This window comes from Ptychodera flava, chromosome 6 (genome assembly GCF_041260155.1).
Source record: "Ptychodera flava strain L36383 chromosome 6, AS_Pfla_20210202, whole genome shotgun sequence".
Classification (NCBI taxonomy): domain Eukaryota; kingdom Metazoa; phylum Hemichordata; class Enteropneusta; family Ptychoderidae; genus Ptychodera; species Ptychodera flava.
Genome location: NC_091933.1, coordinates 38,855,841 through 38,883,799, shown reverse-complemented (window position 1 = coordinate 38,883,799; position 27,959 = coordinate 38,855,841). Strand labels below are relative to the sequence as shown.

At 35.0% G+C, this 27,959-nt stretch overlaps 1 protein-coding gene across 1 annotated transcript in view; it reads right to left on the bottom strand.

The window, feature by feature from the left end:
• Positions 1-407: 407 nt before the first annotated feature.
• The window catches only part of LOC139135731 (dual serine/threonine and tyrosine protein kinase-like), a 47,011-nt gene continuing 19,459 nt past the window's right edge, over positions 408-27,959 (bottom strand). The window contains exons 4-10 of the mRNA XM_070703380.1: positions 20,454-20,537; positions 19,353-19,475; positions 18,694-18,877; positions 18,008-18,164; positions 15,095-15,341; positions 9,373-9,622; positions 408-6,369 (exon numbers count right to left, since the gene is read on the bottom strand). Coding sequence (XP_070559481.1) covers positions 6,149-6,369; positions 9,373-9,622; positions 15,095-15,341; positions 18,008-18,164; positions 18,694-18,877; positions 19,353-19,475; positions 20,454-20,537 — 1,266 coding nt within the window. The 3' untranslated portion in view covers positions 408-6,148. The remainder of the gene's footprint in view (positions 6,370-9,372; positions 9,623-15,094; positions 15,342-18,007; positions 18,165-18,693; positions 18,878-19,352; positions 19,476-20,453; positions 20,538-27,959) is intronic.

Sequence of the window (27,959 nt, the reverse complement as noted above, 5' to 3'; positions counted from 1 at the left end):
AGCAGGGAAGGGGAATACACTCACAGTCAATCATTGACAACCAAAAATTTTTAACAGTGATATTACAATACTTTCACTTTTACTCTGAAGGCTCTGCATATTAAAACTACTCTGTAACACTTGGGATAATGAGCAGTGGCTAGGAAGGTTCTAATTATTGATGGATTATGATTATTTATAGAGTAAGTTATGCAGCTGATTGGCTGTAAAATAGAAAATGAATAAATTATGACAATGATATTCAGCCAACCAATAAGCTAGAGGCTTCTCAGATGATGCATATTGCCAGTATCATTGCACACACAAATGTGTTGGCTGTATCAGTGGCCAGATCTACAGGTGATTGGTGAGATCTACCGTGAGATCTGCTGGTGAAAGGTAATTTGAACAAAACTGTCGACTCTGGATGGTGTGAGAAAGAAACTTTTATTAGAATATTCACAGAATGACAATTGACGCATTACATGCATCTCTGTTTTTGCCATCAGCTTGTATAAACAAACACCATTTAAATACAGAATGAAGCTTGAACTACTATCTTACATGTATACTCAAAAATACAGACTATTATGTTTACAACAACAGAAATTGTAAAACAAAATAGCTTCCTAACCTGAAGTGTTACAAAAAGTTGTAAATCTGTTGTTCAGGTTTTTCAGTGCAAAAGGAATATCTTAGCATATTGTGCAGGAACAAAAAAGATATTACAGAAACACAGGAGACACAATGTTGTTTCTTGGTATACAGGATGAGTGTGATGGGTATTTTGTGCTGGTGATGCTGGGCTTTGTCGTCATGTACACATCATAAGCTGAAATATAACTAACAAATCTAAATATGCACAGCATGGTGATAAACAGCAGCATGAAAATCAAAAAGTCTTGTGGAAGACGAGTTGCATTTAATATATATACTGGGTATTTCAAGTTGCAAGATTTCAGTAACTTATAGGGACAAAGGGCATACAAGCTAACTGTGATGACGAAGTTGTTATGAGTGTACAATGACAAATCCTCTTTTACGCTGACACATTGTGCACTGCAAATACAAAATGTGCACAACACAACAAATCATTTCTTTGAGGAAGAGTTTTCTTCTGTTTCAAAACAGGTACCAAACTAATTAACTGATACAACACATTCTGAACAATGGATATTGGTAAAAGACCAGTCTATATCCTGATATTGCCTGTTACGGCATGTCAACGAATAATGTGGGAACAGCTCCCTCTACAGTGTCATGTACACATTGACTATTAATTTCAACATAGAAGTAACAGACAATTGTGGTTTTTTCTGTTCATGATGATGCTCTCCTAGCAGATGAATTTTCCAATGCAGTTTCCGTTCACAAAAATTTGTTTGGGTAAAAAATGGGAAACACACGACTGAAGACTCGCACAAGAGCATTGCAAAGTTATTAAACCAAATATACAAAACGAACTCCGCAAAGCATTGATGGTAAACACTAGCTGATTCTTGAATTAATAAAATATATCATACAGTACAAAGACAACAATGAAAAAGAGCACAAACAAATTTTCTGAAAAGTTCAGAAGCTTTGACAAGCCATGGGCTCTTTTTGGTGCTCAAACTCCTACCGTACAGAAACATTGCCAAACAGATATGCGTAACTTCCCTCTCAGCTCAAAGCAGCTCATAATAATAAATAAAGAAAAAAAGATGGAAAAAATTGCACTAGCTATTGTATTGATCATCAAATATACACATCCAGGGTTATCAAAGTCTGTACTGTCATGGTTACATCAGTAATTTGCAGGTATGCATAATATTTCCATTGTTGTTGAGATACAAAATACAAGAACTTTTACATGTAATTGCTCATACACATTTGCATGGTTACTGCTCAACTCAGACTGTGACATTGACACCTGAGGGCGCTATAAATGAGGCCTGACCAGAGCACCCTCATGGGATGAACCATAAACAGTAGACAAAGTCCCTTTCTCCAGTTTATGGTAAAATCTTTTGATTTTCCTCCTATTTGACTTGTTCCTGTAATTTTTTTGTACAATTTCACATTCTCAACCTTCGTCTCAAATTTCGTGACTCGGTTCACATTCTTACTGTTTTTGTCCCACTACAATCATGAATTTGGCTGTATCAGTTTATCATTCAAGCCTTTCTACACCCATCAGTTGGTGTAACAAGAATGCAAACGAACAGCCATATGCAAAAATGTCTCTACGCAATCTCAAAACAATATCACCATTTCCTCTAAAATGACGACTGAACAGTTAAACATTTCAATAATTTTATTCAGCTTCATTAAGGATATTCTTGGTGAACATCTAATATGACATTTGCTTTGGGTGTTGTACAATACATGTATGCAGTGATTAATATTACGATTAACATTTCCAAACTGCCCCAATTTTTTTTTCCTTTGTTTTCTACAGTGTAACCAAACTTATACCGGTAACTAACTGTCAAAGATATTCAACTACATGTCCAAAGTTGGCACTTGGAGTTACACTTTTTCTGTGACTCCAGACATAACATGACAAAAAATATCATTACAAATTATCGAAATAAAAATACAAGTTAGCTGAAAATTACATGACACTGCTGAAAATACATAGACATAGGAACATAAAAAAAGGTATTCTTAAATACAGCAAGGAAATGTTCCACAAGGAACGTGAAATTCAGGAAATTTACACCATCTTAGCTAGCCTTTAGTGCACCACTTGCACTAAATTTCAAACAAATTCAGCTACAATATAAACTTCAAGGTAATTTCTGCAAATGATGGTCCACATGGAGTTAATAAATTTGGACCATATCCAATTGAGATACTGTATTACGTCATTTTTACAAGATTACGGCTTCCAATCAGACTGTCTAAACCAGAGTGGGATCAAATATAGAAGACGGTGTAAAATGAAGTTTTGGCAAGATGGCATGACATGATGAGTTGGTTCAATTTTTTTTCAGCCAAAGTACTCAAATTAAACTTAATTTGGCACAATGTGATCACAAAATTACATCACATTTGCTACCCTAACATTGAGATCTTCACAACTTGCATTCTGTCTCACTCACTTTTATGAAAACACTCAAGTGTGCGCAAAGCAAATACACGTACATACATGCCAAAAATTTAATTTTACCATTACAAAAAAGACAATATGTGACCCTGTTGTAAATTGTGATAATTCTTGATACCAGAAATTACCTACATTTTACCAAATACCATTTACACTAACACATGAAAAAATTTAACGATTATCTATCATCCAATTAAACCACTATGAGCAGCAATACATTTAGATTTTGGTTAGCATATTCCACATGGTCTGTTTTCAAGTTGAAGAAATACAAGATTGAGGTGATGTGTTAACTTTTCATAAAAGTTCTCCTTATTTGCAAAATAATAAATAAGTTAAAAAAAGCACATTAGAACCTTGCAGTGGTGATATACAGCATGCAGCATGTAAGTGTCAGAGAAACGAATCAATAAGTGTACAGGAAGACAAGTCTTGTCACTTAGCACCATTCCTTATACATTACCAGCAATTGGCATAAGCAAAGCATATGAAACAGTTGTATGGTCTTTCTTGTTCATGCACAGCACTTTGACAAAAATCATTTATAATAAGCAGGCAAAACTTCACTTTCCTTTTCATACTGAGGCAACTATTCACTTTTATTGTCTAATGGTGATCTATGATGTATATTTGCCGTTTCAAGATTGTCCATCATCATGTTGAAACTTACTGGTAAAAATCATGAAAGCCATCAAAATATTGTTCACGAATCTGAAATTCTATTTCAATGTAGGATCACATTAAATTAAGATGTTTTAAAAATTTAGAAAACTTTACTTGTTTACTTATTATCTTCTGTTCACTCAAGGCTAAAAACATTTGCCCAGCAAAAGTTGTATTTACTATAATTATTCAAATTATCAAAACAATATTTCAAATTTATTAGTTGCATTGATGAGAAAAAGTTTGGCGTCAGAAATTTTTCAAATGAGGGAATCAAAATCCAGATATAAACTTTTATTTCTTTCTATTCCTGGCTGACTTGCAGCTTGTTCTAAATAATCAGTATCATAAGCTACAACGGTAGACTAAAAAACTTGATCTTTGCTCATTCTGTTAATAGTGAAAGAGTCACTTAATGGGGACACCAGACAGGTGAACATGATAAATATATTTTTTAGCATGCAATACTAGATCAAAGTTGCTTATGCTCAATCATTTTAACAATCCTGTTTTCAATATTGATAAATATCAATTACGGTTCCCCCAAAACCGTTTTGTGAGATAAAGTCCTGTAGAAGACAATCAAGATACAGACCTTATAAAACATACACACTCCATTCAATGCACATACTTGCATGCATATTTTTTACCCTTCAGCTTTAGATAATGGAACTATGCTATTACACCTATATACATTGTAATGCCATCCTAACTGTAGAAAATCTGTCCATAAAAATCTCCTACTTTTAGTGTAGTGTTTTGAAATACAGTGCAACTGAATAACGTAATTGACTGTAACCAAAACAGTACGGTAGAGGTTCCCCGTCTACTCCATGCTTTAACAGCAGCGACTTGACTAGGTTGTGCAGAAACAGTGAAGAGCGCCCTCTCTTGTCAGAACAAACAATGACAAATAACCAAATATTTGGAGAGTTTCCACCGGGAGGAAAACCAATCTCAAAATTTTGGCTACTCTTATGACTGACTTTTTAATTGTCCCATGAATAAATCTTGGAAAATGTTATTTCTTACCATTCAAAATAATGCATAGTTGACATCAAAGTGCATGTTGCCATATGTGAAAGCCAAGTGCTCTTTTGGACCTGCAGGTTGATATACTTACAGAACTATCACTATGCGCACACTGTGCCTGCAAACTATCACCATTTTTTTTCTATACGCCAGTTAGTACCAAGCACATTTACTGCCAAGTCAAGACATGTCTTGATTGGTTTAGTGCAGCGTATGGGAGATATGATAATACTTAACGGTAATACTTAACTTTGCTAATTAAAGTGTGACCTTTCACGCAAGAGACAATCACTACAGATGAACACTGAATGATAAATCATATTTGATGCCAGACCACTGTTTATGCTCTAATTTAATACTACAAACTTAAACTAATTTCCTCGTTGGGACCATCTTCTGATAATCTACCCACTGAAAGTTTTTTTCAAAATTGCTGCATGAGGTCAAGATCCTACCTTTACACACGAAAAGAATTAGTTGTTACTTATGCATCAACTGGTGGTCACCTTGACTTTAAGTTACACTTGATACAATCCAAGCAGAAATATCTATGCGTATCATGGATGATGTACCCTTACAGCATCATGGTTTTGCCCAAACCCATTGTTGTCAATGGTGATTGTGGATTTGTTTGCAGGGAATTGAGGGTGACCAGGTTAATAACCCTTTCACGCCACTTTCCTGTACAAAGGTTGACGTTCACCCCTGAAAACAATTAACTTTGTTCACACCATGGTGGTAAAATGTTTTAAGGTGCAATTAACGAGTTTGAAGAAATTTTAAAGATGTGACCTGAATATAAAGTGGTAAAATTATCTACAGATTACGTCCCACATGGCAACTAATAGCGTATTCTACACTGGAAAGTTTGATCAATATAACTCAAAGAAGGCATGCAAAACAGCAAACAAAAATCCAAAAAATAAAATTTCTATAAAGAACTTATCAAAACACATATTTTTTAGAAATGCCTACAAAAAGGAAAATATGTCAGCCTCTACAAACAAAGCAAACAAAAAAGGACTGGAAAGATCTTACTCTGTTCTACCTTAAATAGCATTAACATATAGCTGGCAAGTTCACCTCTTCAACTGTGAAGGTCTTTACTCATTCACAACATGATTAATAACATGTTACAAGTTTTTTCATAAGTTTTTTCCCACTTCGTAAATCTATGTCTTAATCTAGTTACATTCAAAAGTTAACTTTATGTCAAAATATCTGCTCATGTAGATACATTCAAAAAAATTTCACATAATCAAATCATGTTTGAAATGAAGTCATATGAGATGCGTATAACATCTGTTTGACTTTGGAGAGACTAGATTACACACGCTCTGTGTACTTGACATTCATGTATCTCATTAGGAGACCTCATGTCACCTACTTGACTTTGTGTTTTTTGTCAACTTTTCTCCCAAGTCCATGTCTGGGATAAGTTTGCTTTGGGGGCACCGGTCTTTGGGATTCCTTTTCATGTATCTTCTGTAGCACTGTGTGCACATCTCCCAGTAGAGGGCGCTTTCCTGGATCCCCCGCCCAGCAGGACTGCATCAAATTCCAACATTGGTCATCAAACTGGACGAGTCGCTCAGGTCTGACACCTTCAGTAAAAATCACAGAAACATGGCATCAAATAGAATAGCGATGTCATGTTCAGCATCGGTACATAGATGTAACACATTTGTATATTTGTATTAATAATTGCATCTTAAAGCCCCAGTAATGCTAACTTTCGATGATTTTTTCATTATTTTTATTTTATATATCAATTGCAACTTCTTTTCCTATTCCCTAAAAAATCCTGCAACACCCACTATTTAGCTTGTCAACTTATCGTTCTAAAGTGTAAAATGTATTTTTATTGTTTACATTTGAATTCTAGTCCCAACAAGAAGTCACTTTGCAACAATAACAATGCAGTTTACAACCATAGGGACTGAGTCGACAAGCTGAATACTGTGTATATCAACATTCTTTGGGGAGAAGAACAAGGCATTATGGTTCACATTTAAATAAACATAGCGACAATTATACAGTGTTGCTCAAATTTGATCAGAATTGGTATATACCAGTATGGGTTACCAATGATCAACAATAAATGTTGTTTCTATCTGTTCAGTGGAGGAAAATTCTACGTTGATGTTATGGCAATGATTTCTGCACAGTACAACAGAAAAACAACAAAAATATTTAAACCAGAAAAACAAGAATGACAAAAGTAATTAAGGTCTAACTTTAGGTACTGGAGGTCAACTTTAGCAACATGCATAGCAGAAACAAGCCCCTCTTAGTTTAGTATAAACGGTCTTCCCCCATCTACTGTCTATGGTTGCAGCTGGTCTGTTAATATGTAACAGTTCATAACAATGACAGGAAATGAGTCAAGATCAGTGGAGTTTGCCTGTTTCTCACTGCCATGCCTCCTGCACATTTGCAGGATTTCACTTTTTCTTACCTCATTTGCACATTTTTGACACTGATGTGTTCATTTGAACAAATTCACATCTCAACCCCTGCATCTACCTGTACATCAAATACTGAGATGGTACCTTTGGCGGTATGGAGCCTTTGTGTGTGACAGACATACATCCGCACATACCAACAAATATACAGACATACAGACATGCAAATCAGATGCAAATGAACTGATTCAGCTTATACGATAACCTCACATTGGTACACCAATGTGAGCTAATAAAAATGGTGAAATTATCATCAAAAGTTAGCATTACTGGGGCTTTAATCTTGAAGCAGTCAGAAATCAAGACACAATGTCATAAAATAGCCTATACTGTACAAGAATTTAAGTAGTTTCAGAGGAAAAAGAAAGATTATAAGTAACTATGCAGTAGTTATCATTGAAAAGGGTCCAATGTCATTACATAGAAGACTGTCTGAAACACTCAACACTATTTTTCCAACAATTTTTATAATCACAATGGCCTGAGCAAGATTAACTTAAGTTGAAAGTGTTCCAAATTTCGATAGACTTGCTACTCAAAAAATCTTCAACAAAGTCCATTTCATTTGAAAACTAAGTTCAAAGCTAATCAATAGTTTGATCATACTTTAGATATTCGGTTTTGACACATCCATATTACACTGTACTTTCTATTGTCGGGGGAATTTGTGATATATCTGGAGATGACATCAACAGAATGCAAACATTCAACAAACATCCAACTTGCTCAATAGAGGTTGAATGTTTACACCTATTACGGTACAAAGACAGCCTTGTTGCTCTGATCATGTGATGACTTCTGGGTCAAACAAGGTCACAGAATTCACACACACCTCCCAACTGACACCGAATAGCATGAAAGAACATTTTTGTCATCTTGTCTGGTAGAGTAGTTGCCACATGAATGTTAACACATTATTTTACAAATGTCAAAATTTTCTTTTGATGTCAGTTGGTAGGTTTCAGCTTTTCAAAGGACCATGGTACCCAGTTAACTCATGTAAACACTAATATAAATCACAGTCCCTCAATGGAAGGACTGTGTTTAAACCACATGTACACAAGCTACATGATGTACATACATGTATATATAAATTTGAAAAAAAGGGGTCATAAAGGGCCTCTAAATTATTAAGCTTTCTGGTTAGGAAAAACATCTAACAAAAAGTACTGCAGCACATATTTAAGTGCAAAAGGAAATTCCTGAGAAATTAACTGATCAAATAAAGTTTGACCTTGCCCTGTTGGTCATGTACAAATAGTATCCTGAAACTAAACACCATCTTGTTAGCATGTCCAGAAAGTTTGGGTTCAAAAATTTACAACATATGTCTAACCCTGAACTCAACCAAGGCAGTTGTACTTATTATTATACAGGCAAAACTCTCAAAAACAATTGAGAAGAGTAGTATCCACTTGAAAAGTGTGTAACATATGTGAACTTGAACTCTTGCAAGGTAGAACTATGATTTCAGAACAATGCGACATGAAGGTTACAATTTTGGTCACAGATGAGTGTGCATTCCAAGGATAAATTGACAATTAGAATCAAAGGTATTTTCCAATGCATAAATTTTACACCTGTAAAGGTATACCATGAATGTCCCTGGATGTGAATCCCTTACCCGTACATTGTGGTTGGCCTGCACATGGGTATATCATGACAAAATGCCATTCAAAAGTAAGTCCATGTATATAAATCTGTCAGCTCTGTCCTATCTTTCTATCTTTCTTCGCTAGCTTTTATTTCAGAATACTGCAACCAAGATGCAGCAAATCTCATGGTGTTGCTTGGTTCTAAACTTCAGGCTTTCAACATTTATTGTCATCTTACTAAGTTAATTGCTATTCAGTGCTATGGAACAGTACACAGACAGTGACCAGGATAGCACTGGTTTGTTGGAGAGGAAAAAATTACAATTGCATTTTTTGAAAATGGCAGAACTGCAGGACATTTTTATGGAAATATACAAACCTCTAAACATATGAAAATATCCCTGCTGCTGAAAGCTTCATGTCTAAAATGAGATCATGAAATGGAAGACACAAGTTCTTTTTACACAAAAATATTTAGATTTGTATAAAGAAAGAGATACTGTTCTCGACATTGTTATTTATCATGGGAAGTTTTGAGGGGCCTTACCTCGTCTGACAGCATTCCACAGATGGTCTTTGCTGGCACACTGTTCAAATGACAAAGGCAACCTGACATGACCGGCTGATATGTACCAAAAGAGAATTCCGAAGGCGTAGACATCAACACTATTGTCGTATCGGCCCGTGAAGAGTTCCGGTGCCATGTGGATGGGTGTTCCCACAACACTGCCACTCATCATGGCTTCTGGTTTGCAAAATCCCAAGTCTGTAATCTTTCCCCTGTTGTGCTTGTCAAGCTGAGTTGGGTTGAGATGGAAAAGAAAATACGAGTCAGTCTTGCAGTTGTTTTATTCTTGAAGCTCTGTGACAAAGGTCACACACATGGGCTTACACTCTTTTGTTTTTGTTCAGAAAGCTTGTCAAGTGAAACTCTAAAACGGTCCAAGGTCTTTTGATTCTCAGCTGTTGTTCTGGGAAACTACATAGATATTGTTACATTGTGAGGTACGCTTGCAAATAAGTTATTCCTTCAAGTCATACATGTAGGTCCATCATTACAAGCAAGTGGAAGTGCCATGAGCAAATATAACCTTTATCCTGAAAAGAACTCCTGTCTCACAAACAGTCAGTTTTAAGGTCAAGAGGTCCAGCCTACACACTCTGCACAGCTATGCTATCTTGGACAACAGAAGGCACTCTTACATGTAATCAAATTCATTTTTGAAGTTTGACAGGTTTGACATAATACTCTTTGCATTTCTGCATTTAGCTAACATACAAATTAACAAACACACTTGGTGGCACATTCTTTAAAGAGTTTACAAAGCTTTTTTCCTGAGAGAAGTGAAATCCATATATGGTTTATGCCTGCATTTTTTGATGACTGGTGAACACACTGCTTTTAGAGCACATAATATGTATTTTATTAATCATAAAATTTCCAAGAGCATGAGTGTGCCTAAATCTAAATGTTTTATGGGACAGAAACCGGTGGTCTAAATTGTGATGGAACAAGACTGAAATTGTCAGTAAGATTTTGAATCAATACCATGATTTTTGTTGTTTAAGATTTTAACTTTATCACATAAGTTCAGTGTGTTTTTCCACTGGGCAAGAAACTTCAAGGTATCAGTCACATGACTTTGACAAAAACAGCAAGTGACCTAGACTATTAAAATCTGTTACCCTTGACATTACCTAGGAAATCTTAAAAGTCTTGATTTCAGCCAGTCAAAGCTTAAAAGTCTTGACCACTTCTGCACGGTTCATAAGTTCATCGCATTGTCCCCCCTACACAAGACAAATAAACTCCTGTCTGTGGCAGTCTTGAGTTCAAAAGGTGATTTGTAATACACTTTGATATCTTCACATGTAACTGAGGTCAGTAACAATGTGTTTTTGAAAGCGTTTAGTGCGTAAACAGATATTTTTTCACAGTCACTCATGAATATACATTTTCCTGAGTTGTCCATGACATACACATCACAAATCCAGTACCTTAGTTTGTACGTAAGAAACCTAAAATATACTATGTACTGTTCTTACTTTATGTTTATTTCTTCATAAGTCAACTGAAGCAATGCACTTGAAAAACACTTTGATACTGCTTTAGTTTCATATTTAGAAATATCATGTTGAAGTTTTTCAATACAGTTCCAGACAAAATTCTGTTTCCTTTATAGATATATCATCAGAACTGTTTCACGTGGAAAAAGGCAACTGTTGAGTGTTAAAAATATTCCAATTTATCTCAACAAATGCTTTGAAACTTTTACAGTATCTCAACAAGAAATCCTTCAAATGAAAATAATCATATACATGTATATTTTCATGTAGTCATCAACAGTTTTATGAATTGCATGATAATCACCAAGCCATGCTTGCTACACTGTATGGGTGCCACTGTTACAAATTACATGTACTGACACATGTACATCAGTTCTTCCTGTTGTATGATCACTAACCACGATGACACTCACACTTTTGTGACTGTAATACGAAAGTTCACAATAATGTGAGAATTTGCAACACATTGCTACATGTACACTGCTACAGTGGGTACAGACGCATCAAAACAGGAAGGGTGTATCAGGTCTGTTTCTGTACCTCAGATGTTCAGATGAAAATAGCTGGAAACCATCCGTACAGATAAATATAGCTAGGCCTTTTTAACGGCCAATTTTAGTAGAATGTGCCTTGGATATTCCATTTCACAATGTCTTTCTAGTCAGCTGCTTTGTATAGACTCATTTTGAAGATTGTAGAGTAGATAAAATTTGAAATATCTTGGGTTTATCGGAAACCTACATTCTCTCCATAATGTTAACACAAGCATAGTAGTCATTTTGAATTTCAAGTATCAACGTATTTTAGATAAATTTTCCTTATCCAAAACTTTGCATAGTGACCTTTGATTTTGTTCCAAATTATGTGAGAGAATGGCTTAGTTTCTTGAGGAAAAAGTAAGTTTACAACTTTTAGTTTTGAGGCATAAGTCAGACATAAGTCAAATTCCTGCCAATCAGGCCATAGAGTATTACAGAAGAAATAGGATAATGTATATTTAATTTTCTGTCATCTTGCGGAAACTTTCTTTCTATCACTCTTGGTAACACTAAATGATTGATTTAAAAATGCTGATTTTGAAAAAGCTTCAATCAACAGGTTTTTGTAAATTATAAATTCAGTTCATTTCTTTTCGTTCACAATGAGTAGAACTGACGATATAAGACAAGTCTTCACAACAACCAATTAAAATATATTTTCCCTCTAAGTCAGAGGAAATGGTATTCTCTGTTTTCATAATTCTATACTGCATTGATCAGCCTAAAATATTTACATGTAGTTCAGAAATCACAGTTAATTATAGGAATAAAGTATTTTGCACAATATTTCGAACATAAGCTCAACAATAGTGTGTGTTTTTCCGATGTTAAAATACATGAACAAACATGTCTTACTGTTACAATATGCAATTGTTCACACATGTTAACCACAGAATCATGAAACATAAAGGTATATTAAGCAGGAAATGCTTTCAAAATGGGTAATTACACAGCTAACTAATGGAAAATCTCACTGAATTGGGTACTCACGGCCATTACAAAAAAGTGGTAAATATTGACTTTTTGTGGCAATATTTGTTAAATCATACTGAGGTTGGGTCTTCAATATAGTAATGCATAACTGTAATCCATATGATTGTAAAAAATATGAAATTTTGTAGAGATTTTCATGTAAATATCAGTGTATTTCATGAAAATGAAAACCTATGCATGCCAACTACCAATAGGCAGACCACCATTACTCTAGACGTGATTACTTCATTTTCTTTATTTTTTATGGCAGAAGAAACATTTTTACTTGTGGTATTTGATGTGTCCAACTAATACCTAGATCCTCAGGACACTATGGCACTAATAAAGTTCTGGAGAAAATTGACCATTCACATGAAAAAAGGCATGCTACCGTTCAAGTTTTCCTATCAGTCAAATCAAATACCTGTAAAGTGACCACCAGACTGTTCAAATATGACATCCAAAAACCTTTGCCCTAGTGCACACACACTCAACAAATGACAATAACATGTACATGTACTGGAGTATGTAACATCAGTTGAGATCAACCAAGACAGAAAATGTTCCTCTTAAAATGTCAAAAACATTTGGCAATATTCCACGGGAAATATCAGGTAGTTTGCATACTGTCTGCACACCCATGCTTATCTTGTTGGGGCAGCCTCTGCAACTACTAAGGTCAAGAGGAAACTGGGGTGAAGGTCAAGAACATGCTAGGATGTATGTCAACAGTGTAACCAGGCTTGAGTGTATTGACCCAAAACAACCTCAAAATATGTTTACATTGTAAACTAAACCATCACTTGCCTCACTCAGTTGTCATAAACAACAATAAGAAGGAGTGGAATCTGTCAAAGTTTGACAGCAAAATCTTCCATGTGTTGTAATCTGTGCAGTCACCAAATAAAGACACAGAAATATCAAATCTGTCATACATATTTAAGTTCAAACAGGCTTCAAAATGTTGGATATATAAACACACTGTCATTGGCCGATAAAGGCAAAAAATATGGTCCCATTGAGACATCATGGAGTGAAGTTTAAACATGGGTTTCCAAACAACTGGAAATGATATATGAGGGTGGAAACAAATTGTTGTTGACATCTAGTAAGACCTAGTTCTAAATCTGGAACAAAGTCTCAGAAGCATAAGAACACAGGTTTTGCTCAAATTTATTCCCTCCTCCTGCAGCAGCTGGTTTCAGTGGATTTCACAATTTTCATTGAAGACAATCTTTAAATCAAAAGTTCATTTGTAAATGAGTGTCCCACAACACATAAAATTTAGATCATGTCAACAATCACAGAATCACGCCTTACTTCAGCCCAAATTCCTCAAGATTCATTCTGAACAACATGTAACAACGTATTATTGCCTTAGGGCCCAAAAAGCAACCCTGCAACTTCAATAAAAGTATAACAGCAGACCAAATCAAAACATGTTGCCGCTAAACTAAGATGGACAGGACATTGTAATCTCAAATGTGTACAAACAGGTAAGAGTTTAATTATAGACAATAATGTACTTGCAACAAGAAAGTCATTATCTAACCCTTTTTACTTCCTACAGAGATAGGTAAACCTTTGCATGTGGACAAAATATACTTTTACAAAGAAATTACACCCCATAGCACCTAAATATGAAAACAGTCAAATCTTATAATAATTGAATGTAAAAATTTGCATGGATCAATACAACACCAACACAGAATCAGATAGCATGTCAACAGATGTACTTCCTAAATACGCTCTTGCATGCATGCAGTGCATCTAATTCAAGAATCAGAGTTTTAATACAGAGCATTTTAACCACACCCTGATTGTTGTAACAGCCAGGCTTCCAGAAAGTCTAACACTACAAAACGCTGAAAACGATAATGATACAAATACATAGTCACAGGGTGGCAGAATTTTGCATTTACTAACATATGGTGCACTAGAGCAAAGGTACACACATTAAGCAGTTATTTTTCATATTTTTAGATATCTTCCCGATGGGTTTCAGACTGTAAATGTGTGACATCAAAATACTGGAAAGGTTTCTGTGATTGCCTTAATCCCTGCAAAGGGTAAGTCACTACAGAGATTGGTTTGCCCTCTCACTGTAAAGAGTTCAAAACTCTCAACATCAAATTGGAAAAAATATGAAATTTTCTTGATTAGAAAGAGAATAAACCTAAAGGTGCGTAAAATTGATTTACCATAGATAGTAAACTAGTAGACATTTTGGCATTCAACACACCTTATGAGATTACTGAGATAACAAAAAGCGATGTATAAAAAATATTTTTAATGATATTATTGATGTTGACTTTGTTTTGCTTTCATGTAATGTTTGTTGAATATCATGACTTTTGACTTTTCAACTTGTGAACTATTTAAGTGTCCATTTAATTTTTTTTTGTGAAATGTATCTTTATTTTATAACTGGCAGCAGTTTGTTGACCCCAACGTTTAGGAGAAAATCATTCTTGTATGTATTAAAGTCATAACATATTCATGGAGATATTACTTCACTCAGGAAGAGCAAGGAAAGATGAGCACTCACATTTATGATGTAATTTTTTTTACTTAAAATCTCTAAATTACAATTTCCATGTGCACAGTCTTAAGCTAATCATGTATTTCAGAAAGGGTAGACTCTGCCTTGGAACAACACTGTCCCTGAAAACACCATTCTGCAACACTTACCAGTACGTTCTTGAGTTTGATGTCCCTATGTACAAGGCCCTGACTGTGTAAATACCGTATTCCGTCCACTACATCCATGGCTATCTGCAATCTGCTCACCATGTCCAATCCCATCTTGATGCCGGCATACAGGTCACGCTGTAGCCTGTCCATAATCAAGAGGACAGCTGGGGAGGAGCCGTTGCCATAGGTATTGTCGATGACTGAGCCCCTCAAGGCAACTATGTGTTCATGTTCCGGTATAGATCTTCACATTTGTGATAAAAACAAAATATACAGACAAAGAGGTTCACCATTAAAATGCGCTTGAGGTCAAGGTTCAACTGATAACAGGCCCATTATCAAAGAAAATGTCGGTTACAAGTGTGCGATTGGAATGGCCTTTCATCATTTTACAGTGTTAATAATCAGAAATTACATCTACTGGAAATTTCATATCACTCTGAAGTAATTGGAATTACCGGAATTTTCATGTCACTCTGAAGCAATTTGAATTACCTCTACTGGAAATTTCATATCACTCTGAAGTAATTGGAATTACAAAAGTCAGTGATAGCTTCAGCTCCTTTGATTTGAAAGCTGTGCTTTCTTGGGCGCAATTTGAAAGTCACAAGTGGAATCTCAGGATGAATCTTAGAAAATTAACTTTAATCCCTGGGTCTATTTCACTATGTAATGACATTTCTGTCGATATTTTTTGACCTAGTCCCACTTTTAAGATGTTTGTGTCTGGATATTTTTATACTTAGGGTCCATTCTCTGTATTCATTCTGTTCTTATTGTATCTTTATTTTTTACTATGTTTGTTTATATTGTACTGTTTCCTTGTTTGTTTGTTTGTATTTATTTTCTTGGAGTCTGTTCTTGGGCCTGTGGGCCTGTTGCCCCATCAAATAAATAAATAGATAAATAAAATAATAAATGAGAACAATCAAAGTTTACACAGAGTCCCTTTTCAAACTGAAATTTAGGAAAAGAATAAAGAAAGCACTATGAGGAAGGTCACTTGTTGACATAAAGAGTTCTGAAAGCATACCTAGTGAGTGTTTTACATTTATTTCATAAGTTGGCTAATCAAACACATACATGTACTATTGTCACACATGTAACCTGAACACATCCACGGATTCAACCCTAATCTTCAGAGAATTGTTGATAACAAATAAAAACACCAGCGTCCAAAGTCTAGCCTTCAGAGAACAATATGAACTTGTCAGTCAACACCTGAACATCATGATGACTATGACCTTGGCAAAGGATTATGCCTGATATCACACTTCTGTCAATGATACTGTTATTTGATGGCACTTATATTAAGATCAAAACAATGCCAAAACAACAGCTGTTGGACTTAGATTAGAACCATGCTCATGGACTACTGTAATAAAACTTAATTCACAAACAAAACCTGCATTATTATTTTTCACTTTATTCATTTATAGGCAGTGATTTCAAATATGTTCAACCTGAGACATTCTTTACAGCGTGGTTTCACAGTCAACCACTTTGACTATTTCAAGAAATGATTTTGAAGGCTGAAATTTGTCATGGGAGTGGCAGGTATGAAATGATTTAAAATTTAATTTCCCTCCCGTATCAATAGCTACATATTAGCAATGATGCTATTTTTAGAGGAAACATTTCTCTATTATCACCCTGCAGAATTTACAAAAACAATTACGATTTCAATCATTTTTCCATTAACATCAATGGTGAAAATTAAACACGGAATGAAATTACTCTGTGCAGACAGAATAACATTACCTATACTATATCAAGAGTTAAATGGAATCAGTAAAATGACTGAAAAAACTAAACCTATCATTGCCATGGTTTGGCCCCATCCCGGTGTTGTTAATGATGAAGCTGTATACAGGGGAATGGGACTGGTGTGAGTAGTGACAAGGTTAAATCCTAATACATTGAACAGAATGGCTAGAAATGCCCTCAAATACACTGACTCAAAGATGGAAATAGATCTGATGAAACCAACAGTTAAAATGGACAGTGGTATGAACAAAACCAAGACTTGGATAAAGTAAGACAGATATACAACATTCCTGTCTGTGGTTATGCTCATTACTTTCTTTGTGATGTCTTTATGCAATATCTTTCTTGTTCACGGAATACTGCACTACAGAAGTCTGTGCGGCCATCATTTTATTCCAAAGCATTCCTAGTTATCAGAGCATAACATTGAAGTGAGAACTCCCTCAGGCTGAATTAGTGACTGGCTACACAGAAAACATCATATACCTTCCATCCTGAGATTTGTCTCGGAGACTTTGCCAAAACAATGATTTAATCTATGCATTTAACAAGTCATAGATTCAGATACATTCAAATCTATGTACTGTTTGTCATCAGGTTCTACAATCAAGACTGCAACATTTGCATGGCTGCATAGTGTAAGGCATCTATAAAATAGATGTACCGGTACTTGACAAAGTCAAACCTGGTGGTAGTGAACTCAGGTTTTGTGACGCATCAAACTAGAGTTTCCTACAAGTGTACGTTTGTTTATGAAACTCAACTACAGAAACAATGTGTGAATGTCGTTGTTCCAAAAAATATAACAATCCTGTTTATGTTAAACAATCCCATGAATTATTTCATTGGAAAAGCCAGAGTAATTGTGACAAACATACCAAAGCACTGTATCATTTGTTATTAATTTGCATGGACAACTGCTGACTGCAATAAACTTGACAGTAAAGATTATCACCAAATTTCCGCATGATAGAAGATATTTATTGATTGAAAATTACAAATATATTGATGAATATACACACATGTTAATGTTTTGATACAGATTACAGTGTTAACATATCTTAACACATTGTGTCTCATATCTGGTCTCATATCTGGTCTCATATCTGACCATCGTTGACAACTACATGAATAATTTATTACCTTGTGTAATGGAACTCCAAGGCCAAGTCATTCCAGTGCTTGTCATCAGGTGGTACCACTGATTTCAAGGCACAGGGTGAGTATGGACCCCAGGAATCGCATGCATACACTACTCCGTACTGTCCCCTGCCAATCTCACGCCCCATCTGTGGCATACCTGTAGCCAAAAGTAAATCATCAAGTGCAGAGAATTATCAAATAACTTAAATATGAATATCACAAATGTTTGTCTGATCAAGAATGTTCTAAGAGTTATACTTTTTGCATTTTCCAATCAAGATGAATTCCTGATAAAATGAACTTTAACATCAAAATTGGGTCTTGAAAATCCTCCATTGGTAGGCGTGGGGTACTATGGGTGGCAGTGTCTTAAATGGGCACTGAAGTAATAAATCTGAAAGTTACAACAGACACAGGTTTGCCAAGTCAAAATAAAACATTTCTGAAATGCATTGTCCACGTAAGATTTTTATTGTTTGAATTTGAATTTTTATTGTTTGTATGTATCTACAATTTCATTGTATTGGTTTCTATGGCAATAATGCATACCTATATGCTGATACAGGCAATGAATGAAGGTTTCAATTTTAATACTTAAAGACACTGATTGTAATTACAGACTCTCAGACAAACCATCCATGTTGTAATGAATCAAACCATCAATGAAAGCTACAGTAATTGCTCACCATGTAAAATGACATCTTTCAGGGAGGTACTTTCAAGAGACAGTCTAGCTAGCTTTGGTGCATGTACTTTTCTCACTCGCATCCTCTGCTCTTCAGTTTTCTCAAGTCTGCCTGAGTGCTTGGCCTCCAGCTGATTCATTGACTGATTGAAGGCTTCATGGGAACTGTTCAGTCTTGTCTTGAACTACGGAGGGAAAGTAGAGAAATCCACTGTCTCAGTTCTATTTGTTGACAAGGTAGTTGTGACCAGGAAATCTACAATTGTAGTTTTCAAAGGCCTAATTTCAGATTATGGCTCTCAAATTTTTTCAGTAACATGTTTTTTATGAAGAAGAAAGATGCAAGTCATACCGGCAGGATTTTTATTTAAATACAATTACCAGAAAAAGCAACTGACTCATGGTCAAACTGCAGGGATTTCAATCTTTTTTCAGTTCAAAAAGTTGAAACAACTGAATGGTGCATAACACTGATAAAATATCCATACCCTTAACTGTCATTCAATCTCATTCTTCTAAGTTCTTTGAGCAAACTCTCTTTATTATGACATTTAAGGCTCTCATTATACATTACATACTGAACATAGCATCCCCTTGCTGAAGGCCTAACTTGTCCTGAAAAAATTTGATCCTAACCACACCCAGCATCTGTTTATTTACCTGCTGGCAGATATTCTTTGCAAGTTTTGATTCACTGAGACTGTTCATCATGTCAAGAGCAACTTTCTTTTTCCACTCTGCATCAAGCTTTGGTGGGGCCTTCCATGGCATTGACTGTAGCACCTGTAAGCCAAAGCATACGACAAAAGATTTATGCAATGTACACATGGCTACATGTATCTGTACATGTATCTAGGAACTCAAGGAAATCAAATGAAGATTTATTTACTCTACGGTCTGATGATTAAGTTTTACTCCAACAAATGTAAGTGCAACCACAATAATAAACACTATGTGAATTTCTGACTGAAGAATATCACAATTTAAACTGATTCGAGGGAAATTATCACATCAATCTATAGTTCTCTGCATTTATTATGCTGGCATAAGAATTTTATTGCTTTGACCTTTGAACTTCTTGAGCAAAGACATACACCTGCACACACATAGCTATATATTTTCAATGACAGAATTCCAATGGCAGATGTGTGTGAGGCTGTGAAGATACAATGAATCTGAATTTTTGCACAGTAGTTTTTCAGAGCTTTAGTGGAGGAGAAACACTTGACAAAACATGAAACCTGGATTCTCACTTTATAAGCCTGTGCTTTAAAGGTTAACCAGTGTCTGTACCAGGAACAAAGTTTGGTATAGAGCATTATCACTGTTTTGTTCAACCAATTACTGTTTGTGACTATGGAACCACAGCAGCATTTCAACAACAGTGTGAGAATGACAGGGTATGTTCTTCAAGAATACGCCATTCACAAGACTAATGTACCACAACAGAAACACCATAGGTGGCCATTTTGCTACATACAGCACTTTGAATTGGCACAATTTCCATTGCTTCCGTAGTCTTTCATTTCTAGAACAATATGTGCACATCCACCACTGAGATATGACTACCAGGCAAAAATACACAAATAATGAGATATTCATTCCGAATACTCTGTATACAACATCCATGTTGTCATTGCTATTATTGAAATGACGTCCTACTAATTCAGTTTACCTGCATATTACATTTGTCTTTTCTATCCTCCATTATGAAATAAAAATAAAATTGGCTCACTCTTTGTAAACTTTGCAAAAACATACCTGTCTCATTTTCTCCAGTATTATGCGGACGATAGAGGAGCTGGTATTGACGCTAACCTCCACTTGGTAGGCAGCATTCAGTATCTAAAAGAGACCGAAGGATGAGATTAACAAACATTTTTGATCTGTGTGCAACAAATATACATCTTGTTCTTGAGCATCTTAACCTGTTCACCCCGCATTCTAAGTTAAAAGGTCCACACTCACCATTGAAAATAGTGGGTTTGGGGCAAACCATGATGGTGAAAGGGTCAAACTGGTAATTTTGCAAGCTATGTACAGTAATGCATACATGACAGAAAATGAACCTGTACCCATGAAACATTACATACATGTAGATACATTGTATGCTGTTTTAGAGTGCATATCTTGCTTCGTCAAATGTGAGCCCAGTGTATTTGACTGACAATGTCATAAACCAAGTTTAGTAAAACTCTTGTGATGAAGAAACTTGGCCAAAATGTCAGAGGAAATGAGGTAATATGCCATGCACTTTATCTTGGAACATTACTTTTGAATTTTGTCGTACAGTACTTCTGGTACTGAGCTTGAGGTGTGAACTATGTAAGTCAAAATATACAGAATATACAACTGAAATAATATTACTTCACTAGGAATTAATTTGTGCTATTACTGTAGCTTTTAAAAATTTTCCTAGTTGTTCCAGGAATACATACTGTACTCATAATTCAACATATATATTTTTGTAAATTTGAAAGTACTTCACTGTGGAGGCTATCTGTAAATTTGAAAATGAGTGCAAACGTACATCCTGTACACTAAAAGGACAACATTGAGAGTCTGATAACTTTCAATTGAATATCCAGAAAAGAAGGGGTGTGGAGGAAATGAGTGAAAGTGGTAATGTCGCTAGACACAATCCATAATATGCAGTGACTCATCTGACCTACTTGTACACTGTACATGAGTCATTTCAGTGCAAGATAAGGACAGTAAAGGCTTTGTGCCCTATTTCACAATAACAGGAACCAATACACGTATTTGTACATGTATGTTGGGAGAAGAATGTGAATTTAAAGACTGTTACTTGTGACGTGTCCTTGTACAGTTCAAGGCTAATAAGAATTCACTGATTCCACGGAATAATAATGTATTGTGAAATCAATATTTTGAAATCAATATTTTTTAAGGAGATTCTGCTGTGTTAGAAACAAACGACTGTCATTATATTAATGCACATGAATGAATTGATTAAGTAACTGAGTTGAGATTATTTTTGATACACTCAGAACACCTGACATTACTACCTGGTTTGATGAATTTGAAGCATATTTAGCTTTCATTCTTTGCGTTATTTCTTTCCGTAAAGCTTGTAAGTTTTTTAGTGAATGGTTTTGCCCACAGATTTAAACATACAGTGTTGACTTCCACTTCAAGATTATGTACGAATGAGACTATTATCTCAAAATCTCAACATAAAATACCATGCAGGTCAAATGTTTGCAATCGTTACATACTGTATTTCATCAATACATATTGACATACACTGTACATATATAATATCCATTCTGAATGCCCATTCTCAGAGTACGGAAATGGATGTAATTAAATACCATTATTATATGAAACAGAAGTAGAGAGCTGATTGCAGGTGAAAGACCCTGTAATTGTATATTAGGACTCTACTGTATGATCTCCCCATGACCTTTAACCCTTTCACCTCATTTCCCTGTGTGCAGCACAGGCATTACCACTGATAACGATGCAGTTGACCAAATCATGGTGCTGGGTTAGAACAGCAGTATTTCACAATCTACCTGTATCATCGCCGTGTAAGTCATGGAAACAGAATTATCAAAGATTCATAGTTGAAGTAGTTAGATTGAAATCAAAAATATTATTATCTGTCACACGGCTATTATCTCAAATTGAATCTCAGCCCTCAGCTATCACTCAGACAAACATTTTTTTTTCTATCAAAAGGCAAAATACTGCCTTGTCTTTATATTATATAGATCAACTTCATTTCAAAAATCTGCAGAATATTTTGATATAGTAGCATGTATCATTTTCCCTGGTTTTCGTGTGGAGATAATTATTGAAGACACAACCATTCATCTCTGGAAAATTTCATTCTTACCAATGTACCAAATGTGGCAATCAAATGGGCTTTTCATTCTCAGTGACTAATCTACACTGACTTCATCTTACTATCATGAGTACAATGGGACATTGGAGCACAGTTACAGTAGCACATACTAATTACACTGTAATTTCTTTGAAGTTGATGAAGTCACCTGTTAAATTAGAAAAGCGACCTAGCGGCCGATATAGCTCCGCTGTGTTTATGTAGAGAATAACTATTTTTGACACATGTTGATGAAGAAGGTGGAAATCTTTGATAGCTCAATGCAGTGGCCAGAAAAAAGTAGCTAAAATAGCTGCAAAAATACACAATCGAAGATTTCATCATACTTTGAATATATCACATGGGATCATCCTAAGAATGTCAACCAAAGCTATCTCATGAGTAATTTTTGGAGAATAAAATTTTCTGACCAAAAATGGCAACAATTGCCCCCAAAAATAAAATTTGCAGATTTCATCATAATTTCAAAAGTTCAAATTTAGTTCATCTATAGAAACCTGTATACCAAATTTCAAAGCTGTTATATTAGAGCAGTTATGTTATGCTATGTTATATCAATTTATTAAAGTGTCATGTGTGGTCTTAAACAGCTTGGTTGCCACCCAGCCCCAAGGGCTTACAAGACACGAAAACAGTATATTTTGAGAAACACATTTTTAACCAAAAATGGAAAAAATTGACCCAAAAATTCAAAATTGCAGATTTCATCAGAAATTCCATATACATTACTTAGCTCATCTGTAGAAACCTGTATACCAAATTGCAAAGCTATCAGACCAGTACTTTATGAGAAACACATTTTTTGACCAAAAATGGCAAAAATTGCCCCAAAATTACAAAATTGCAGATTTCATCATAATTTCAACAAATATCATTAAGGTGATCTGTAGGAACCTGTATACCAAATTGCAAAGCTATCAGATGACTAGTTTTGGAAATACACATTTTTTGACCAAAAGTGGCAAAAATTGCCCAAAAATAAAAAATTGCAGATTTCATCATAATTTCAATAAATATCATTTAGTTTATGTGTAGGAACCTGTATACCAAGATTCAAAGCTATCAGATGAGTACTTTTGGAAATACACATTTTTTGACCAAAAATGGCAAAAATTGCCCCAAAAATACAAAAACATAGATTTCATCAGAAATTCCATATATATTACTTAGTTCCTCTATAGAAACCTGTATACTAAATTTCAAAACTATCAGACCAGTACTTTTAGAGAAATACATTTTTGACCAAAAATGGCAAAAATTGCCTTAAAAATGCAAATTTGCATATTTCTGCACAATTTGAACAATCTGAAATAGATCATCCCTAGGGACATATGTACCAAATATCAAAGCTATCTGACTGGTAGTTTTGAAGAAGAAGATTTTTAAAGATTTTTTTACCAAAAATGACAAAAATTGCCTTAAAAATACAAATATGCAAATTTCACCACGATTTGAACAAATCTGACTGAAGTCACCCTAAGTAAACTGCATATCAAATTTCAAAGCAATCGGACAAGCGGTTCCAGAGAAGAAGATTTTTTTACCAAAAACACCAAAAAATGCCCCAAAAATACAAATATGCAAATTTCACCACGATTTGAACAAACTTAAGTAGGTTACCCAAGTGAGCTGCATATAAAATTTCAAAGCAATTGGACTTGCGGTTTCAGAGGAGAAGGCAATTGTTGACGGACGACGGACGACGGACGACGACGGACGACGACGGAAAATCAACCTATTTGATAAGCTCCGCGTCGCTGACAGCGGAGCTAAAAATATACAGAGCAACTACATGTACTGTGAAGTCGACGTTAAACTCCCTAAATAAATGTATTTGCTTGTAATTATTCTTACTCATACATTTATTTTTTTAAAGCTCAATTTCTTTAAAATCTACAACAAAATCTAAGAATATATTCTCTATAATGGTAACCCTACAATGTGTTTGTGACATGCATACTTAGATGACCTTTATCAACAGTGAATATCTCATGAATGCCCAGTCATTCCTGCCACTTCTATGATAATAGGGTTACCTGAGATTTTAAAATACCAAGGAAGAGCTAACCAGCACATTAGCACTAAATTTGCACACATCGATTTGTTTAACAAATCATCTTGTTCATTTGGCTATGAAAATACAGTCCTTGCAGCCACGATATGGAAATGAGAACCAAGCACACTCCTAAGTGTGGGATATTTATTATCACAGTGAAGGACACATACTGTATCAAACCCTCAGTTTGCCTTATAAAACCAAAAACATTCTCGGTTGTCACTGACACAAATGCATAATTTCATTTCCTAAGGAACAGGGGAGATTAAAAACTATTTCACTAGATTTGATACTGTGACAAAATTTTAACCATAGGTACAACAAAATCATTGAAAAGCATAACCCTACACTGCTGTTAGGACTGCACTGAACCGATGACACATGTGAACGTCACTGTCCTGTATCTACCGTAATACATTAAGTATGTACCAATGAATCACTATATCAGGTATGTGTCAGTCACAGGATGAAAAAATAGGGCCAAAGTCCCTGAAGCTACTATAGACATGGATACAAAATTAAGTATTTCCTGACTGTATGAAATTATCTCACTAAGGTCATCCTAGGGACATGTAAACCAAATATTAAAGCTGTCTGACCAGCGGTTTTGAAAAAACACAAGCGACTCAACAGTTGACAGAGCTATGCTGTGTTATGTAGAGAATAACCTTTTGTGACACATGTATTGATGAAGAAGGTGGATATCTTTGATAGCTCATTTCAGGATGGCCAGACCAAAATGGAAAAAATTCCGCAAAAAATACAGATTTGCATATTTCATCAGACTATATTAGTCTATAATAGTAAATAAACGAAAGAATTACATTCTAATTAAAGTAAACAAGACTTGCTTAAATCAAGATTTACGTCATAAAAAAACAGCATATCTGTCAGGTATAAAGAATCTTGAGCTTGTTATCTTTTAATATCAGTATTTTCATCCTATTAACCAAGCACATTTTAACTTTCAAATTAACATTGTAAGTAAGTTCTGTTGAATAAGTTGAGTACTGTACGTACTCAGAGAAAGCACACTGAAGAGACAAATGTTTGAAACTTAAGAAGTTCAAGGTCATCAAAAGCATTATAAGGAATCACACACTTTCATTGCATTGTTTACACAGATAGCATAATTGCTATAAATAGCACATGAGGAATCTTACAGCCAAGCCTTTACCATAAAAACCCTATTTTTTTCCTCAAAAGTAATCTTATTTTATCCTTACCAAGTCAACCATAGATGGAAATTAGAACTTTCTCTATCTCTATTTATTGACCGCCCTATCATGACAAACTATTATGAGCAATTTCTTTTAGATAACATAAATGGTGGTTCAGAATATATCAAAGTTGGGATTCAGGAAAGTTGCCTTTACATGTTTTAATCCTCCAAGATGGTAAGCATTTCACTATAAACTGTCAAAAAAAGTTGAACTTTCTGATAATTCCACACTAAAATTATTTTGGCTTTGATGATTTCCTAATTAATTCAATTATTTAAAATCATATTAATTATTTTTTTCTGGGTGAATTGATAGGGTTTATACAGTACAAGAATTACATACAATGTAACTCAAATTTTGACCAAAAATGACGAAAAAATTCCTTAAAATACACATTTGCATATTTCATCACAATTTGAACAAATCTAAGTTAGGTTATCCCTAGGGACCTGTATACCAAATAACAAAGCTGTCTGACCAGCGGTTATGAAGAAGAAGATTTTTTACCAAAAACACCTTTTTTGGCATTATTTGCCTATTTTCAACAATATCAAAAAATTAAAAAAAAAGGTTTCTCAAAATCGTATTTTTCATCTACACAACAAATTCCAAATCAGTAAGTACTGCGGTTCTCAAGATATTTGAGTGGACGGACGCCTCACAAACGGACATACATACATACATACATACATACATACATACATACATACATACATACATACATACATACATACATACATACATACAGACTGACGACGGACGCCGGACGGATACCCATCCCAATAGCTTCTATAGACTAAAGTCTATAATAGCTAAAAATGCCGAAATTGACAACAAGAGTTTGAGCATTACCACCGACAAAAAATATGGAAATCACTTAAAGCGACCAACAGAACCCTGAACCTAATTTTTGGTCAAAAACTGAGAATGTATTCCCTCTAATCAAATATGAATGTAAGAACACATTCCCACTGATAAACTCTGCTGAGCGAATATTACACTTCCAAGATGCAACAGGGTGTTCAAGACTTTTCGAAGACATGTTAGCGACACACTGTGATTGACAAGCAGCAAGGGAGTTAGAGAAGATAGTGGAAGGGTGTACAAGCCTCATTTACCCCTTTGAGCACCATGGTTGGCCCAAAACCATCGTTATCACTGGTGATTGTGGACATGTGTACAAAGAATTGGAGTAGAACAGGTTAAGGTCATTTGGGGGGTGTCTGGCTAAATATGGACACACTGGATAATGACCTGTTACAGATATTCCTATACAAAGAGATGTACATCTTTGTTAATGTATGCATGTCGTTTTTGCAGTGACTGTGGTGTATGGCAAACACAAACTGTTCATATTGATCATAGAAGTACATGTACAGTGACATACAAGTAGTTTGCAGCAACATTATAGTAGATATTTACCCTTGGGCTAATTCCACATGATAAATTATATCTTTTATGACTATCAAAACACATAATTGTCTCACACTGGCCACAGCATTGCTACCAAATTCCAATCTTCACGCCAAATTATTCCAATCTTCATGCCAAATTATTCCAATCTTCATGGCAAATATTAAATTGGTGATAAAATGTAACTTGACTCTTTGGCGCTTCAATACCAAAGTAGCCATGAATTATGGCTACTTGCAATTATTGCAACCTCTGGCCCAGTGCAACCTCCTCATCGAGTGTTTCAAAATTGACTTACAGATTCTCATGGTATCTCAGTAAAGATTTGTAGCCTCAAAAAAGATTTGCAGCCTCAAAATTTGTTTTTTGTTGTTTGCAGGTATTAAACTGAAAATGTATTTCTTCATATTGAGCTTGGTAGCAGTAGCTATAATCACAGATCATAGCTACTGGTAGTCTATGAATGTGTGTATCTTTTATTCATCTATGCTTGCATTAATTAGGTATTACATCTGAATGTGTGTTTGCCCTAATTGATGAGTCAGTATCTAAAATTGGGATAAAATGCACAGCATACTCATGGCTCTTTTCACTAATAGCAAAACTGAATGTCTTGCCACTAAATTATTCAACAACATTAACACCTTTTAGAAATAGAAAGTATATTATCATAGAAAATAAGTGGACTTCTAAATCACTGACAT